The following is a 20,145-nucleotide window of genomic DNA, read 5'->3' on the forward strand; positions in this document are numbered from 1 at the left end:
ATCAGTATTTTCGGTGCCTACTTCGGATAATTGCGTGCTCCACCGGCCGCGAATACGCATGACGAACGTGTGACTTCCCTCCCACTTCTTCGTTTTCTTGTCCCTCAATCGTCTCCGTCGACTTTGGCGGACTTAGAGCCAACTCTAGGAGAAGCTGCCCGCTAGAGAGACTCGAGCGAAACGAGTTCCGTCCACGAGTTCCTCAATTGTTCTCTCTCGAAATTTAATCTAGGATTTTACTTAAACGAAATAATAATAATACAGGGTCTCTGTATTCTTTCGAAAGACATGGAAGACTTGGAATTTTTCAGAGATTTCTTTTGTACCTGGAAAAATCAGAGAGCTCTCATGGAATCTTATTGTGACCCAAGGAATTTAAGAAAATCTCTCTTTGAATTTATAGAAAATGCATACAATAAGAAATCTTATTTTTTTAAAATCTTTGAAATGTTCTCTTGGAAGACCAGGGAATCTTTTAAATAAACATTTTGTCATAATAATAATAATAATCTGCGAGAGAGAGAGAGAGAGAGAAGTAGGCCGAGAATCAAAATAGTTGGGATTCGAGGAAGCACATTATTGGAGGATCGTTTGATCGAGTACTTACGTAGGATTATTGTCAAAATCTGCCTATTACTCGCTTATATTGTTACGCACTTATACGAGCCACACTTCGCGGAACTCATGTGGCTCGTAAAAGCTCAGTTGCCTGTCAATCCGCGCGGGCTGAACTTATGACAAGCATAAACGAAACACGTGGCCGCGGCACCCTCCGGCTCTAGATTTTCAGCTTTCAATCTCGTTTCCGCGAACATTCAAACGTTAAACGCCGGCCATCTCGTACTCGTTATACGCTATCTTTAGATCCTCGGTTAAAATCGATACAAACGTAATATCGTTTTTCCGCGAGCAGAAAAGTCCTAGCCCGAGATCGGAGATCGGGCGTGTGCGCATGAATATGAATCATATCGTAAGATTTATTGTTAAGGTGCCATTGTGATCGGAATACGTTCCGAGAAGTCAATGGCTCGCCAAGGCTGATGTCACGATTTTATTTCCGCGGGCGGTATTAGATTGTATCTCCTTCGACCATTCCTCGAAGTGATTTCGCAGTCTCATCGAGTCTAGGAAATTTATAAGAAACACTTTATATTCCTCTTTCAATGCACAATTTCCATTTTCCGTGATGCTCATCTTCTTTAGCGCATCGTCGTTAAATTTTGTCAAATTTCACGACAGACATTTCCGCTGAAAATAGTTTGGCAAATGTGGAATAAAAGAAAGGGAGATTAAGAAAGAAATAGAATTAGATGAAGAAGTTATCTTTAGATGGAAACATGCGTCATCTGTCTTTTTTTTATTTATTTAAAATAATTTAATTTAATTTAATTTAATAAAAAATTAATTAAGGTAATGGCTGCTTTCAGCAGAGTTCAGCTCTTAGGAAGCACTTATATTAAAATATATAAAGAAACAAAAAAAAAAAAAAAACACTTTAAAAAAGATATATTTATTTCATAAAAAATTATACGAGATAATTTAATTTTTATTTATTATAAGAGAAAGGAAAAGGTTGTAAAATAAATAAAATTTTTTTGCTTCATTATTCGAGATTCCTATGATCGCTAAAATTGTTTCTGAACTTGTTAGTATGTACTCGCACATAAGAGATGAAGCTATCAAGAGAAGCCATCAAAATTGATAATGGCACAGGGATTCATGTCTAAAAGATTATCAGAATGGGAAGAGGTAGTAACGGTGTTCTTAAAAGGGAATTCGAACGAACTTGTACCTGAGGGAGCCTTGTGTGCATCTCTCTCTCTCTCTTTCTCTCTCTTTCTTGCTTCTTGATCTTTCCGCTTTTCTCCATCTTTCTTCCTCTTCTCTTCTCAATGTGTCTCTTCCGTGCGTTTCTCCGCTTGCTCGTTGCGCTCTCCCCTTCCTCTTTCAATTCGTGTCTCTCCCCCCTCCCCCTCCCCCCCTCCTTTCTTCCCCACTCGATCCGTTGCATCTCGTCGGTTCGGATGAATCCGGGAGTGGGAGCGAGACGGGATGTGGAAGATAGCCGAAGAGGAAAGATCACCGGATCGAGAGAGGGCGAGAGGAATGCAGAGCGACGAGGGCCTTTGCTTTGCTGTTGCTATGTGTGTACCGGTCGGCTGAGCGAACGAGCGCCAACGCAACGACGACAATTTTTCCGTCCTGGACCCGGTGTCCTGGACCCGGTGTCCTGGACCGAATGTCCTGGACCCGGTGTCCTGGACCCGGTGTCCTGGACCCGGTGTCCTGGACCGAAGTCGCGACTACTTTTCTCCCCCCTCCACCCTCTTCCACCCATCACTCTTCTTCTCTCTACCGCTTCATTTTCTTACCGTTCTCTTATCTCCGCGTTACGCTGCGCACCGTCGTAGTAGCTTATTTACGCGCCACACGCACGTATATTTCTGCGACTCGCACGCATATTCGCGAAATAAATTCATCCACTATCCGACTTGCTCTCTCGCGAAACTTTATAGAAAAAAGAAAGGAATTCTGTGTATCGCGTGGGAAAAAAGAGAAACAAAATCAATCGAAAAGATAATTTCTTTCTTCAATGTTAAGAAATCTGAAAGGATCGTCGAGAAAAATATGCGCGTGCGCATGAAAAAGAAAAAAAAAAAATTAATATCACGATTTGTTCGCGAAATGCCGAACGTTATAAATACCAAGGCTCTTTTAAAACGGAGAAGGGAAGAGAAAATGGCGAGGGAGAGGAGGACGAGGCGACGAGACGAAATTCGTTAGAAGAAAACGGAAGAAGGGAAGAAGTCTCTGGGGGAGGGGGGGGGAGGGGTCGCTCGTCGAGGGAGAGAAGGACGATTGCGGTGGGGGCGGCGGCGAGGGCGAGGGGCGCGCACCACCTCACGGCGCGCCCATTGCATTCCACGCATCCTTCGCCGTTTGCGGGCCACTTTGACTCGGGCCGACCGGCCCGAGTGTCCGAAGGATCGAACTCTCTCGAATACTATCGATCGTAGTCATTTTGCGGGACCCGAGCTCGCTTATTCAAGCGTCTTATTCGAGGAAGACCCGTCTCGGGAATCGGCCGCGCCTAGAGAGAGAGAGAGAGAGAGAGAGAGAGGATCATCTCACTCTGTAATTTATAGTCTTATGTAATTAAAAGTATAAATGTAAAATCAGTGTCATTTTTTTACTGTAATTTTGTTTTCTGGAATTTTTTTTATTATCCTTTCTTAATCTTTAGCGTTTTTAAATTTATTTTGTTACGAAATGTAACTCTTGTCAGTCTCAGATTGGCTGAAAATTATTGTATGAAAATATATATATTTGTATTTTTGCTTCCTTATAGACAAAATTTTTTTTTTTCAGTTTTCTATGTCGATGTATTTAGAATATTGCAAAATAATCATATTTTTTTTAAATATTTGTATTATATGTACGGAATATACATTGTATAATTTTTAGCTTTCGCAATTTTTGAGATATCGGGCTAAAATTTTTAAAATGGATACAGTATCATTAAAGGATGATTGATATTGAATTTGGTTCGGTGAAAGAATTCATTTTTTATAAAATTTAGAATTTTTTTGCGGAATGTTGTACACGCTCTAACTTCCGCAAATTTTGAAATATCGGGTTTTATAAATTTTTTTATATAAATAGAGTTATTAAAAAATGGTTGGTATTGAATTTGATGAGGATCGGTGAAAGAGTTTATTTTTTTATAAAATTTATAATTTTTAGAGAAATGTCTACATATGCTTTTGCAAATTTTTAAATATTTTTGTCCATAAGGTTAGGTTTTCTATGAGGAAGCCAAAATTGAGAAAATCACTGGGGTTAGGTTAGGTTTCCTATGAGGAAGTGAAAATCGAAAAACTCGCTTGCTTTAAGAAGCTTAAGTTTTGTGAGCAAAATAAAACGATGAGAAAGCAATATGCAAGTTTCTAATATGCACAATTTTCATCTTGCTTTAAACATTTATGGTTAACTTCTTCTGAGAGCGAAAATAAGAAAAAAAAAAGAAAGAAAGATCGAATGCTAATCGATTCCGTGGGAATCGCTAAGCGCGATTTACCCCTGATTTTTCGCTCAGCCATCGACCTACCCCCCGCGCATCCTCCGCTTCGCGAGGCTGAATCTCCCGGCATTATCTGCGATCTTCGCCGCAGACGATCGTGGTTACGATTCTTTCTTTAATCGAGCTCGAACCGAACGGTGAACGCGCGCGTCTGACGTCAGCGCGGCTAAATTGGTTGAACTTTGAGCCGCCAAGCGATCACCCTAACGTCGTCGTCGTCGTCGTCGTCGTCGTTCCCTGCTCGTCTCGACCAACTACTCGTGGAATCTGTCGCGTGTTCGTGCCCGAAGAACTCTTTCGTCGGATAATTATATCATCGGTACGAGGTGATATAGATTCGATAAGTTCTACGTCAGACACTAAAATTATTTCGCTTTTCACATCATTGGGCTTACATTTTTCTTTTTTTTTTTTTATTACGACAGTATTAAAATAAACTTGAGAAGGGGAACGGATATTTAATAATGACTTATTTTTTTTTTTGCAAATTGTTTTCAAAGAAATCGCAAGGTATTTAATCAAATTATCAATCATTAATAATTTTTACGACAAAAAAATGATTCGATCATCGCATATCATGGTATATCGCACCAGGATATCGAGTGCATAAAAAAATGTCTGATGTGAGTCCACTCGATGTCGCCCCCTCGTGTGTTCTGGAAGGCACAAAATAGGTATAGCACTTTATATTTTTCGCGCGTACCCAAGAGAGAGAGAGAGAGAGAGAGAGAGAGAGAGAGAGAGAGAGAGAGAGAGAGATGTACGATATATAGCGTGTGTGTGCCGGGTCGAGGATCCTTGGAAGCGGTATTGTCTCTCGTAGTAGGTGGAACAGGATGCGTTATTATTCATCAGCGGTTGAGGCGCGATCCCGCGTCCTCTCCACCGAAGGAGTATTATTACCCACGTCGCTTGTCGTCAATCTAGGAAATCTCAATTTCAATCTATAGTCAAGCACGATGTCTCGAGGAACCCTCGATCCCGAATTTGTGAATGACAGCTTCCCCGTTCGATTTGAAATTTCTCTCTTTTCCCCGAGGGAAATATATAAGATTATAATTGTTTTAGCGAGATAATATCTTTTTAGCATTAAAGTTGATGAAATAAAAAAAGAAGCGAAAAATCGTGCAAATTAGAAACCTGCACCCATTGCTTCCTCATCATTTTATTTTCTTCCCTTTATAATATCAGTAAAAATGACTCGTGCAAAAATATTAGTCCAATATTTTGAAATTTGCGGAGGTTAGAGCAACAACCTTTTTTTTTAAAAAATTCAAAATTTTTTTTTTTTAATTCAAAATTAAAAAAAAATAAATTCCTACACCGACCCTAGCCAAATTCAATACCAACCAACCTTTAATGATATAAAATTATATAACAAAAATATTTATATAAAAAAATTTAGCCCGATATCTCAAAATTCGCGGAAATTACAGCAACCACGTTCTTTTTGTGCACATACACACATTGACATTTTATAAAAATGTGATTTTTCGAAGTTTTAGCACAATCTAAATACATTAGCATTGAAATGTGAAAAAAAAATTTTTTTTCATGAAAACAGAGCTTCCTCTGAGGAAGCAAAAAAAATGTATTTTTGTGTTAAAAAAATATTGTTTGCACGTTGAATGTAATTGAATTGTGCGGGAGTGATTGAACGGAGTAAATTACTGAATTTGATTTCGAGCTCAACTCCAAAGATCGATATTCAATATTTAAAAAGTAAAGAAGGAAAGAAAAAAAAAAAAAAATTCATGCCCCTGCTCACTTCTCGATGAATATAACCAGCACGATTGTCGTCCCGAACATTTTTCCTTCGAACGATGATGCATTTCTCAGCGTGATAGTTGTTGCATTCTACATTTGAATCGCGCGCGCACACGCTGCATATCAATTACCCGGCAGTTGCTATCCTTGCGAAAGGAGGCCTCTCGTCTTTTATCCGACGAACGAGATGCTCCTCGTGCTCGATTTCACGGGCATGTTCGAGAGCACTCTTCTCTCATCGTTCGTTCCCTCACTCGGCTCGCCCCCCCCCCGGTTATCGATACAGTTTATCGCTGACATGGATATCGACGGTATCGATACTCCCAATTACCACCCTCGTCGCCAAATGCACGGTAAAGGATCGTGGTATCATCGTCGGGATATGTATTTCCTTTCGATCAAAGCTTGCGTGTTCTACTTTGATCTCAGCGTTGTCATGTCGTTGAGGGAAAAATTTCAGATAGCAAATATTCGCAGTTTCTAAAGCGCATAAATTTGAAATGAATACTTTGATTAGGGTCGCACGAGACAAGTCTTGATATTGTCTTGTCTTGTCTCGAAATTCAAGGTAAGATCAAGACAAGATTTTTTATTAGTTATCGGCACAATAAGATTAAGATTGTAGAAATTATTGATATTTAAAAAGCACTAAAATATATATATATATATATTTGTGTATAAATTAGATGTGTGTGGATGGAGAAAAAAAATTATATTATACAGACTTGAAAAATTTTATTTAATAAAAGGAAACATTTATATTAACAAATTTAGAAACAATCAATAGATTAAAAGAAATAATAATAATAATAATAATAAAAATATTAATAATAATAATAATAATAATATGTACATATTTATTAGCTTTTTAAATACACATGTGCATGTAGCGTTTTAGGAAGTTAACTAGTGACATAAATAATAATATTTCTCTGAAATTATTATATATTATAAAAATTAGATATTATTAAATATTATTTATTTTTTATTATTTTATTTATTTTATTTATTTATTTTATTTAATTCTTGCCTTGCTTCAGATTTCTTCAGATTCATTCATTACATTCATAGACAATTAAATATTTAAACATTTAGAAATTTGAAACATTGTAAAATATTATATAACTTTGTAACTGCAACACATTGAAATCTTATAACTTAAAAACTTTAAAACTTTAATTTTAAAAATTCTGTAAATTCAAAATTAACATGCAAAAATTTTTACACCCAAAATTTAAAACACAAAATATCAAACACAAGTCATGAGACGTAAAACATACATTAGATCAGATATCATTTTAAACAATTATTCAATATTGACAAAAATTGTTAATAAAATCAGAGACAAGACAATGTGAGGCGAGATTTTTCGCTACCGAGAGAAGATTTAATTTTCCGAAAATTTTCGATACCAACGCAATACAAATTTTTACGAATATTTGTCTTGTCTCGGGGTCTTGCGCAACCCTACTTTCGATGCGCGTATTTTAAATTTCCAGTCAGTCCTCCGCAGAGACCACCAGTTATTATTCCTCGCATCAGAGACGCCTTTTTCCCGAGATCGCCGCGACATTATGCGATGCGTGCGAGCGAGCGCGGCCGGGCGCGTTAAGCGATAACATCCTAATCTTCTAATCCGCCTCGTTTGTCCCACGAGCGAGAAGCGGAACTCATTGTCGCCACTTGTCGTAGAACGGGTCAAGGGTAAAGCCGTTCCCGCGTCGGGGGAGCGGAGCTTTGCGTGTGGGCGAATAGGGGGGGGGGGAAGAGGGAGACGCGCGCGCGAAAATTCTCTCGATAAGATTCCGCGCGCGCTTCACCGGGCGATTTATTCGACACTGATAGTGTCATCTCGTCCGATTATTTGGAGGATCTCTCTATCTCTCTCTCTTTTTCTTTCGATGCACGCTTTTCGAGTCGATGCAATAATCCTTCCGTTTCACGGTTTTTATTAATGTATTAACATTAATTTAAAAAAGAATTTTTTTAATAACTAATTTTTTAAAAATAATTTATCAATATTAAAGTCGGGTGAAAAAATGTTTGATCGTAACGTAATACTTCATTACGTCATATCTCGCGCGATGGAATTACAGCGACGCTTTTATATGGCAGGGTTCTCTTTCGCAGTTGCAGATTTTCAGAGATCTCTTTCGCAAAGTCGGATAGAACATGTGTTTCGGAGTATCTGCCATCGAAATCTGGGAATCGAATAAACTTGAAATATCGAAGAAACAGCTTGAAAGGATAATATTTATACAACTTGGATTAGGTAGTAACTAGTTAAACAGTTAAAAGTTTAGTTGAAAAGTTAATAACTTAAGTTGAAAAAGTTGAAAAGTTAATAACTTTTAATTTAGTTAATTTTAAACGTATTAACTTTTAATTTAAACTAGTTATTTAATATGCAGGGTTGAATAAATTAATTTTTTTTAAATTTTAATTTTTTATAATTTTAAAAATTATAAGAAATTAATTAATTATTAAAAAAAATTTTTTTTAAATTAATGTTAATACATTAATTTAAATTTAAATTTTAATTGAGTTAACTTTTTTTATTTAAATAACTTTTAACCTAAACTTGTTAATTTTTGGGCCATTAATTTTAAACTTAACTTAATATAAAAAAAAAAAAATTAATTTATTCAACCCCGCATATTATTAACGCATGAAAAAGACAATAAGAGCAGAATTAATAAAGAATCTATTCCGAAATTAATTTTAAATGTCATTCACAAAATTAAATTTTTTAAAGCCAAGATAAAAGTACCGCACGCTAGTTTGGATGGAAAGAAAATATCTTCCAAAGGAATTTTTATAAAGTTATCGTATCGTATTTTAAGAGACTGGTGTATTTCTTTTTTCATATATTAATAATGAGTTTGCCTTATATACTGCTCGCAATTTACTTTCCTGCAATCTAAATTTTTCTTAGATATTTGTATCATTGTAACATGATTGTAAAAATATCCACATTTTTTATACATATGCTTATATAATTGGCGCACAGTTTATTTAATAACTTTTTACTAGGAAGAACGTAATATCCTTAGCTTTTCCTTCCTCGCTAACGAGAGTAAAGAAGCAAGGGAGAAGCCATTAAACCATTAAGTTAGCCGTTTAAATCATTTATAGCGTTGATACGCTTTAAATACACAAGCATTATCTACACAGTGCACTTTAGAATTCCCAACTGCTTCGTTTTTCATCAAATTAATGCGTCATTGAGAAATCTTCGTCTTTTATAAAAAGGCTTCACCTTTTATAAGATCGATCAATAAACGCAACGTAATTCACACACGCACTGTATTATTATTTTTGATGACTCGTTTGTGTGGGATACAATATACGAGATTACAATTTAAAATCATAACGAGACTCTATCGTACTTGATTAAAGTCCTCTGGTAGATATGCAGTTCATTTTAAACTCGCTTCAGCATTTCGTCTGCTTCGTTCGAGTAGTTTCGTAGGGAGAAGATCGAGGAAAGGAGGGAGGGAAGAGTCGCGCTTCTCTCTCTCTCTCTCTCTCCTGCGTCCCTCCTTCCTCGAGAGAAAGGGAGAAAAAAAAAAGAAAAAATAAGATATTGAGAAGACGAGACGAGAGGGCGAGCGACGTTTGAACGCCCACGCGTGCCGTCTTAATTACGCTCGGCCAGCCGGTTTTACGATTATGCCGCCTCGAAGAGTCCAACCGCCGGTTCCTGGCTCCTTTTATGGGCCGCGGTAAAAAGTAATTAGGACAGAAAGGCGGCGCGGGAACCGCGATGTCAACGATATAACTTTAATGATTATTGTATAAGCGCGCGGGGCGCGTCCATGGCTGATGAAATGATAAGAGTAATTTGGATTCGCGCGATTTGATAAAGGCGAGAGGAGGAAGGTCGCGATGTTTTATTGCCAATTTGACAAAAATCACGAAACTAATCCTCGAGTAATTTCTGGCAGGGTGAAAAATTTCTGAACTTGACGAAACTCTCTTTTTCAAAGCGCCATTATGTCTTTACGAGAGTTAAATTACTTGTATTATGTTGGTTGACATGGAATTGATAAAAGGGTGTTGTAAAGAGACTGAAATCCGTTAAGAAGAAATTAGGTGTTTATACCGATTGATGATATTGATGACAATGAATAATGGAAGAAGTGGTAAAAAAAAAAACGCATTAAAAAGGAATTATGTAAAGATTGCTTAGTATGATTGATGAAATTGATGAGGGGAGATGATGAGAAATATTTTACATTAAATTATCTAAAAAAATTCTCATTAAGCCCACATTTATATGTCATAAATTGCATTTAGATTAAAATTATGAGTGAAATATGATTCTAAAATATTCCCCAGAAAATGCATGCTTTCTTCACAAAAGACTTTTTTCTTTTTATAAAGAATTGCTATGTGTTTCATTAAGTGAAATAAAATTGCAAAAATTGCAAAAGGGAGAAAAACTTTTTATATTTTAAGCAAATCTACAAAAAAAAAAAAAAAATTGAAAAATATTTTTTTTTCTTTTTTTTCTATAAAAAATTACATCATTATATAAACGTTTGCTGAAAAATAGACAAAAACTCCCTTTGATCTAACTTAATTAAAAATATTCTTTTTATTTCAATAGAGAATAATAGTAGAGAATTTTCGCTTCGAGGGAAAACGCTTTTATTTTTGCTTTTTCTAATTTTTCGACGATGCCTTAAAACATTTATATATAGATATATATATATATATGTACGTGAGGCTGGCGTGCGGAGAAGAAGACGAGAAAAGTTGCGCTTTTTGGCAAGCCACGTTTCGGGCTCTGGACAGCTCAGACAGACATTACATTATAAAAAGACTCGGGTTATACTATTTTTCCGGCAGGTCTTGCGAAATCCTAAAACGATGCTGTCTAGAAATATCATCATCAGCTGTCGTGAAATTTCTTACGTGTTTCTCCGAGAAAAAAGGAAAAAAAAATGCCCGAGAAAAAGACCGGCGGTTTTCGAGAACGAGAATGACACTATCCCCTTCACGATGCAATCGCACGTTGTGCGTGCGCCTTGATTAACGCGCGAACGCGCCGAAACGTGCCGACGACGCGGTCGAGTGTAAAAACTGTCAGGTCGCGTCGCCTATTAAATCGTCGAGAAATTGTACGTCGTACGAAACGGGAACGAGTCGTTCGTTTCGCAGGCGACACTTTCCAACGTCGTGTCCGTGGCCCTCTGGCGCGAAGCCGGTCCTTATATGCGTGCACGCGCAGCTGCAGGTGCAGCGTCATTGACGCACGAAGTCAGATGCCTGAGCGAGAGCCCCGTTCTTCATCCATGAATTTTTCCGCACTTGACTTGTAATAAAAAGTTTACTTACTACATCGATTCCTGTCAAACACTGTCAATTAACGAAAATCGTAATCGAAAAAGACTTTCTATTTATTTCATAATTTTTAATGGACGAAGATCAATTTTTTTTCATTTTTTTTTTTCCCGGAAAAAAATTTTGATCTTTACTCACATGGCTTTTATTAAACAAATGCGGAATTCTTCCAATCCTGTTAATATTAAATTTCTTTTTTTACATATAAAAAAAAATCATATTTTTAATATTTCTAAAAATTTCGCGCCTGTTAAATAACTCAGAAGACCACTGACATATTTGATATCTTCATATAATTACTCTCGTAATATTTTAATTCCACGCAGATGCTATGTGTAACGATGTTTTTAACCGAAATTGATCGTCTGCGTTTCAGGTGAGGAAGGTGTGCGGTCGTTCGGAATTGCTGCCCGCGGACGAGGAGAACCCAGCTTTCGCGGATGCAGCTGCGTCATCCGGCGAGATGCACGCAAGTGCGTCGTCGTTTCGCACGCACGACGACCTGCTGAAGGGATCGCACAAGCAAATAGGTTACTTTATGGCGAGCTTCGAGACGTCCCGAATTTTCTACATGACGCTAGCGGACACGATCTGCGAGGAATATCCCCGTAAACATTGCTGGAACGGCGAACGCATCGGCGAGTAAGTACACATCTTTTCCATAATTACTCGAGAATTGTCTCCATAAAAGGATTAGAGAGATTAATGCTCAAGTTTAAGCTCCACGTAGGATTTTGCGCAGAAGTAAATTATATCAAGGTATCGGAATTAATAAGACTTAACTGGAGATGTATATAAATTTATTCTCCGAGCACGTTATCGTGTCAGATAGAAGGGCAGCTATCTCTTGTAATAGAGGAATAATTTAGTGCGTTTCTTTTCAATCGCTTGAGAAATGATAAAATTTCTCTTGTCAAAGTATTTCTATTTAATATACAATTTGGGATACCTTCTTTCTTACGAATGTTATTTAGTAAAGTTATTATTTAAAAAAAATTTAAGCGAATTAACTAAATTGAAAAATTTTACAGACTGCAACGATTTAGCACACAAAGATTATTTTACAAAATATATAATTATATATATATAATTAAATATATCAATTAAATATATAATTAAATATGCTTTTTTAATAAAGACAAGAATGCTGGGTTAGATAAGTTAATTTTTTTTTTTTTAACTAGATTAAGTTTAAAGTTAATGATCCACAAATTAACTAAGTTTACGTCAAAAGTTAGTTAAACAAAAATTACTTCAATTAAGCTAAAAAAATTTAAGTTAAAAAATTATTAACTTATTAAAGTTAAAAATTAATTCTCTATCCAACAGCGGATCGACAAATGAAATATTCGATCGATCAACCATTTTCACACGACATTAATATTGATGAATTATTTTAATTTGTACCAAAAAAGTTAATAAGTTAACGTTAATGCATTTAAAAATACTTGAAGGTTCCAATAACGATAAATATTGAGTAAAAGAAAAATTTGCCTATTTTTTCTTTTAATAATATTTAAAAATAACTAGTTGAAAGTTAAACGTTAACACGTTTAAAATTAATTAACTAAGTTAAGTGAAAAGTTGTTAACTTTTAACTATTAAACTAGTCACTACCTTACTTTTAACTACTTAACTAGTTACTATCCAACTCTGGTTACAAAAGAGAGCTATTGCAATAAAAAAAAAGAAAAATAATAATAATAATAATAATATAACGCCGAGAGAGAAAAGCGGTCGGAATGAACGATGAGGAATAAATGGGCGCGCGGATTCGTTAATCGAAACCGCCGTCGCTCAAAATCCAAGCCGCCGCGGAATGCGTGGGAACGACGGAGGAGCAAACTCGAAGAGAATGGAACGCGAAGGTAGTTCTCTCGCAACCCTTATTAATCAACGAGGCCGGGTGGCCTCGTCTTAAAGTGCCCCTCACACCGGCACTTCTCTTTCCCCCTCCACCCATCCCTCCCCCCGCCGCCCTCCGGACAGTCACGCGACAGTCTGCTGAAAGTCTGATGATCGACTGATCGAATTCTCGCTGGTCGAATTATCCGTTCGTGCGGCTTCGATCGGTTTCGTCTAATCGAGATTCGCGTTCGTCATCTAATTAATTCCGTATCGCCGAATAGAAACAAGAGGAGTCAGCTGATGGTGACGATTCAAGAATAGGGGCGTCTCCGCCTTTATCCAAGCGATTGTCCGAGGACGATGTTCGAGATGCTGCTACTCGACCGTGAAATGAGAATGGCAATGAGAATGGCATTGAAACGGGACTCGCTCCAGTGATAATATATAATTGATCGCGCGGAAGATAATTCCAAAGATAATCGAATGTCGTGTATCAGCTGACCATTAAATGACATTTAAATGTTATCCTTGCCGAGAAATAATTCGTTAATTTTGATGCGTTTCTCTTCAATGTTTTAAGTCGCTTGAAAAATTATAGCTTGATGTAAAAATATTTCTGTAAATGTAAAATTTTTAATATCTTCTCTTACGGATGCTAATTAGTAAAACGAAACCATTTAACAGAAAAATAAGGAGTTGGAGTTAATTATTTTTGACATTAAATTAAGTTTAAAGGTAATGGTCCAAAAATTAACTAAGTTAACGTTAGAAGTTGATTAAGCAAAAATTAATTCAAGTTAAAATTAAAAAGTTATTAACTTATTAAAGTTAAAAAGTTAAAGTTCTTTATTCAATAGCGGAACACAAATCCGGTAAACTTGTTATACGACGAGTTAAATATTTGCATTACACTCAACCATTTTCACGCGACTTTAATGTTGATGAATTATTTTAACTTGTATAAAAAAAAATATTAAGTTAACATTAATTTAAAAATAAAGAGTTTAAGTTAAAAGTTAACACGTTATAAATTAACTAAGTTAGAAGTTAACTTTTCAACTTAACTTTTAACTGTTTAATAAAATATTACTCAACCATGGTTAAAAGTTACTCAAACCAAAATTAACTCAGTTAACTTTTTAAGTTAACTGAGTTAATTTTGTTAAGTTAAAAAATTATTAATTTATTAAAGTTAAAAGTTAATTCTTTATCCAACAGCGAATTGACATACGCGACAAACAAATTAAATATTGTGATGAAATCATTTTCACACTTTAATAAATTCTTTTAACTTGTGGAAAGAAGAAAGTTAATAAGTTAACGTTAATGCGTTTAAAAATAAAGAGTTTAAGTTAAAAGTTGACACATTTAAAATTAACTAAATTAAGTTAAATGCTATTAAATATTACTTATCAACTTTGTAACTTCAACTAGTTACTATCCCTGAAAAAAATTGAAAGCGAATTAACTAAATGGAGAAATTTTATACAATATTTACAAAATATATAATTAAATATACGACACTTGGATGGCGTCGCGTTATAAGAGAGAAATTCCCGCGACTAGATCGCCGCGAGGCGTTTTACACTCGGAAATAACGCGTCTCGTTTCAGAAACGCGGCAGAAGTGAAGAAGGCTTTAACGAAATGTCACGCGACACCGTCCGCACACTTGGCTCGTCACGCGGAATTTTTTTCCTCTCGCGCATATTTCACTTTTTTTTTTGTATTCCACGCGAGGCGGAAGGCTTCGCGTAAACATCACGCGCGAGCGGATGCGGAATTTTTACAGGAGCGAGCGTTGCAAAAGTCTCACCCTGCAGCTGCAGCGGCAGCGGTTATCGCGAGAGAGAGAGAGAGAGAGAGAGAGAGAGAGAGAGAGAGAGAGTCGCCGATAACGTATTCTCGACTGACGCGACTGTTAAATCTCTCGAAATCCCGACTTTACTCGAGCTGTCGCGGTCACCAACAGCTTCGTGATGACGCACACAAGCTTATAAATACACGCGCGTGCGCGCCGTTCGCGTGCCACGGCTTCCACCGGAAGAGCTCTCTCTCTCTCTCTTTCTCTCGCCGACGGTTCTCACAGACGGCTTGTTGTATCTCACGGTGGAAATCTAAATGAGATTCGATCCGTCGAGGAAGCCGTGGCGATTCCGCGCGATTTCGATCCGGAGCGAAAAGTGATACCGGCTGTTCACCCTCGATCGAGCGCGCTCGCCAATCCGGGTAATTCGATTCCACGAGGGGGGTTGATTGAAAAAGCCTGCCGTAATATTTAGGGACTGGCCGAAATTAATGCACGTTACGTGATGACGAATTTAATTAACCTTGGCCATTACGCGCGTGTGAATCAAATTAATTGAGACGTAATAATGAATTTTAATTGAGCTCTGTCTGACAGCTCGACGATTATCACGGATACGTCGTAACGGTGATTTAAATTAACCCGCTATTTGAAATCACCATTGAAAAAGTGTGTTTATATTTCATGAGTGTCATAAAAAAAAAGTTTATATAATTTAAATTTTTATTAAATTTAATTTAAATTTTTATCGAAAAATTTAAATTTTAATTAAATCAGTGTGATCTCTTCATCGATTATCCTCGTAGCACGTTATATATAACGGCATTTTCATCTAGAAAATTTTAACAGGAAAATAAAGGGGTGAGAAAGTTTAAAGAAAAAAAAAAATAGAAAAATAAAACTCATTTCCTTCGAACGAGACATGTTCGCGAGGACGATGTCGTTGGAGAAGCGGTACGAAAAGGGAGAGAATCGTGGAATCGCAGCGAGAGAGATCGATGCTAACAAGGAAGAGAATGATGAGGAGGAGGTGAGGGCGGGGGAGGGTGAGGACGGGGAGTGGAAACGACGGCGTAGCCTGTAGGACGCCAAGCCGCCAAAGAGTCTGGCAACGAGAGCAAACGGGCGCCGTAGCGTCGCCGGCTACCTGGCTGCACGCGTGTGAGTGCGGACACTGTACGAATAATATACACATTTACAAGTTTAAACGCTTGCGGACATGTATATGTGTGTACGTGTGTGTGTGTGTGTGTTGCGCGGTTGGTGATGCGTCGACTGAACGACGACGACGCAGCAGCCAGCCAACCAAACATCTCAGCCACGAGGTCACGATGTCGCAAGATCATTCGCCCTGCTATTTCTCGCTGCTTTGCTGCGAGCTTGAGTGCCCCCGCTGACTTGATCGCTTGAATATACAGAGTCACATTTCGCGAGATTAAGCCTCGTTAGTCTTGATTTTGCGCGAGGCAATTAAGGGGTAGGCGTTGGCGCGCGAGCACGTGGCATGTTTGAGGGACTTTTAAAGCGGCTTTCACACCGCCCAAGTATTTTTTAAGGACACGATGATTATAATGAGGGTTGGGTAGTAACTAGTTAAGTTGAAAGTTAATGATTTTTAATTTGACTTAATTTTAATTTATAACGTGTTGACTTTTTAAATTAAAAATTAATTTAAATTAAAAAATTAAACTTAAGTTATTTTAAAATTTTGTAATGTATTAACGTTAACTTATTAACTTTTTTTTATACAAGATAAAATAATTTATTAATATTGAAGTCGTATGGAAATGATTGTTCGTAATATTTCATTTATCGTACAACAAGTTTATCGGATGTATCAATTCGCTGTTGGATAGAGAATTAATTTTTGTTTAAGTAACTTTTAATCAAGATTGGGTAGTAACTAATTAAACAATTAAAAATTAAATTAAAAGGTTTAAAAGTTAAGAACTTTTAACTTAAAGAATTCTTATCCCGTTATCTTTTAACTTAAACTAGTTATTTTTAAATGCATTAATGTTAACTTATTAAATTTTTTTATACATTTTAAATATATATTATATATATATTATATATTTTATATATATTAAATTTTATATTATATTTTAAGTTAAAATAATTCATCAATATTAAAATCGTATGGAAATAATTGATCGTAATATTTCATGTGAATATTTCATTTCTATATTCTATATTCTATATTTCATTTCTATAATATTTCTATATTCTATATTCCATATTCGATGTGTAATTCGCTGTTGGATAGAAAATTATATTTTAACTTTAATAAGTTAATCATTTTTCAACTTTAAATTGAATTAATTTTTGTTAAATAATTTTTTAATGTAAACTTATTTAATTTTTGGGCCATTAACTTTAAACTTAACTTAGTTTACAAAAAAAAAATTAACTTATACCCAACTCTGATTATAATATACATATAGAATGTTCCTGTAACGTGTACAAAAAATTTATATGCCCTGTACGCGTGTGTGCATTACACACACGACAAAACACAATGGCTTTATTTCCTCCGTCGCCTTCACTTTTAAAAATACAGATTTAATCCGAGATATCGCGAAGCAGATCCTTCATTAATATCGCGAATAATACTCTTCGTTTCGGATGACGATGTAATTGCCAATAATTCGATATGTCATCGTTAAAATACCTGCGGCGAACGGACACGCGCGCGTGTGTCCGTGAAATAAACGCAGGAACGTTTAATCCGATTAATTCCGTTATGGAAGCGCACTCCGTGTCGATTCGATCGACGTGATGAACCGCGGAACCTGATATCTGAATCGCGAGCTGTGAAACCGTATATCGTCTGTGTCCGATACGGCCGGAAAGAGTCGCCTCTCCTCTCTTTTCCTCGCCTCGCCTCGTCTCGCCTCGCCTCGCCTCGCGTCGCGCGAGAGGGCCGGCCACTGGCGATCACGTATTCGCTTCGGAAAGCGAGTTCCCCGACGATGACTGGATCATCGACGAGACGAATACATACGCACAATGCAATCTAACATCGCGAGTATCCCCTCGCGACACCTCCACCGCGGATGACGATGCGCCGAGCGCTCACGCGCATATTCATCGATCTCTGTTTCTCGTCCTGCGACCGCGAGGAAAGATCGCTGACAAACAGCCGGCTGTCTCGGCACTGATGGGATTTAATTGGACCGTGTGTTATGCAAATTACGATATAAAGAGTCGAGTAATATTAGCGAAGGATTTTATAAAATCGTGACGAGTAGGCTATTTATTAATCGTCCTTTTGTTTTGTAAAATAATTGAAGAAGTTGATCATCCGTTTTAGTTATCAACGAAGTTTTATCCTCCGGATGAAATTAAAAAGTGAAAAGTTTGATATCATTCTTTTTTCCCCGCAAAACCAAGTTTTCATTCATGCTTAATTTTCATTCTTCCATTTACCTTTCCAATTGCGAATTTTAAAATATTGCAAGCTTATACGAGTTAATTAAACGGGGAATTATTTCTTTTTAATATATAAATTTATTTTTGATATATAATTATTTTAATGTATATTTAATAATTATTTTTAACATATAAATGTGAAAAAGGAAGATGAAAATTTAATACAACACTTTTAAGACAACGTGATTTTTCGTAATAATTCATTTTTTTATTGCATGAAGTCATTTCTTTCTTTTTTAAATAAGACTTCATAAAAGAAACGCGCACGCAGTGCGTCATCGTGCGTCGATCGCGATGCGATCGTACTTCTAATTTAGTTGCAAGCTTCATCCACACGCTCCGTTGACGTCGGACACCATGAGCGATATATTAGCATATGTTTATTCGATACATCGTTCGAATGGGAACGAATTGCGCGGACGATATGTGTTATAAATAATGCATTCGCAATGCGATGCCAACGGATGACGGTATATATGCGCCAAGACTTGGAGAGATAACATCCGCTGGAATATCAATGTTCTAGTGCACGAATAGCAGAATCATTCATAGAGAGGCCTGCTCGGTCCATTTGTCGCAAGGACGTCGATAAAAGTCTCTTCTCTTACTGAAGTAAGTCGAAGATGCGGCTTTCACGATAAAGCTATAAATGGATTTGCAATGGATGTTGAATAGAAAATCAAGATTTTTAATTTCAACTTACAATTAAGTTATATTAAAAGTGCACCATCAAGATGTCTATTCCCGGAAGGAATCTAGAACCTTTTCAGGGAATTTTTTTTATATTTGAAATTCTCATGGAATTTTGTTGGGACTCGGAAAATTTTTTTACTTTTTTTTTTTTTTAATTCTCTCTTTGATAATATTGCTTTTATACTGTAAGCAATATATCTGTTTATACAGTGTCTGTATATTTAATGTCTTAACAAAATATTAAATTTGCAGTACATATTTATTTTATTTTTAATGATAAAGAAATAAGAATTTTATGCAAGTTTTAAAAATTTTTATTTCAACACGAAAGCTATTCAGTTTTATTCTCACTACATTTATAAATCTAGCAGTTGAAACTGAAATGGCTTTATATTTTTCTTCCGTATGAATGAGAAGCATTAGAAATAAACGAGCGCGTACAATAAAAAAATTTATTTTAAGAAACTGCATTAAAAAAATTCTCTTTCCCTGGAATTTTGAATAAAAATAGCTGGAAGAGATCCGGGAATTTTCGGAAAATTTTTTACACGATTTAAGTAGACACCCCGATCATAATTGAAAAGGGATAAATAATTGTTACCTTTTTATTTCATTAAGGCAACGTTGCAATTATTTTTTTTTACAATTATTTATTTACATAAATAATAATATCTTTGATTTTTTTTTTATTTGCGACACACATTCGGCTTTTGTTTCTGCCAAATTGTAATTCTCTCGACACGAACGATCGGACATATCTCCTAACAATCGTGAGAACGCGCTGTATCCGGCCATTAAGAAGACTAGCCGCGATTAATTTAGTTGCTTTAGTTTAGCGCTTCATTGTGATCAACGAACCGCCACGATAATCGAGCGAACTTCTTGTTGTTCATTCGCTCAATTACGAAAGCGCTCCTTCTAACATGAAATCAGCTTAGTTAAGGCGATTCTAAAACGAAGCTATTCTCCATTATGGCACTCTTGTCTTTATTGGATTGCTTTTCTATAAAATTATTATTTCGTTTGCATTGTTGGAGCCCGCAACAATATTAATATTAAATTGAATGTAACTCGACGACGATGAATTATTCCAAAATTCTTTTATTTATATTCTATATGAATATAATTCTCCAGTATAATGGATTGTACGAAAAAAATTTGATTCTTTT

General features: G+C 36.1%; 1 protein-coding gene across 1 annotated transcript in view; it reads left to right on the plus strand.

The window, feature by feature from the left end:
- LOC126853390 (division abnormally delayed protein) overlaps positions 1 to 20,145 on the plus strand; it is a 52,297-nt gene that overhangs the window by 16,416 nt on the left and 15,736 nt on the right. Inside the window, exon 5 of the mRNA XM_050599084.1 lies at positions 11,574 to 11,839. Within this exon, the coding sequence (XP_050455041.1) occupies positions 11,574 to 11,839 (266 nt within the window). The remainder of the gene's footprint in view (positions 1 to 11,573; positions 11,840 to 20,145) is intronic.

Source organism: Cataglyphis hispanica, chromosome 12 (assembly GCF_021464435.1).
Source record: "Cataglyphis hispanica isolate Lineage 1 chromosome 12, ULB_Chis1_1.0, whole genome shotgun sequence".
NCBI lineage: Eukaryota > Metazoa > Arthropoda > Insecta > Hymenoptera > Formicidae > Cataglyphis > Cataglyphis hispanica.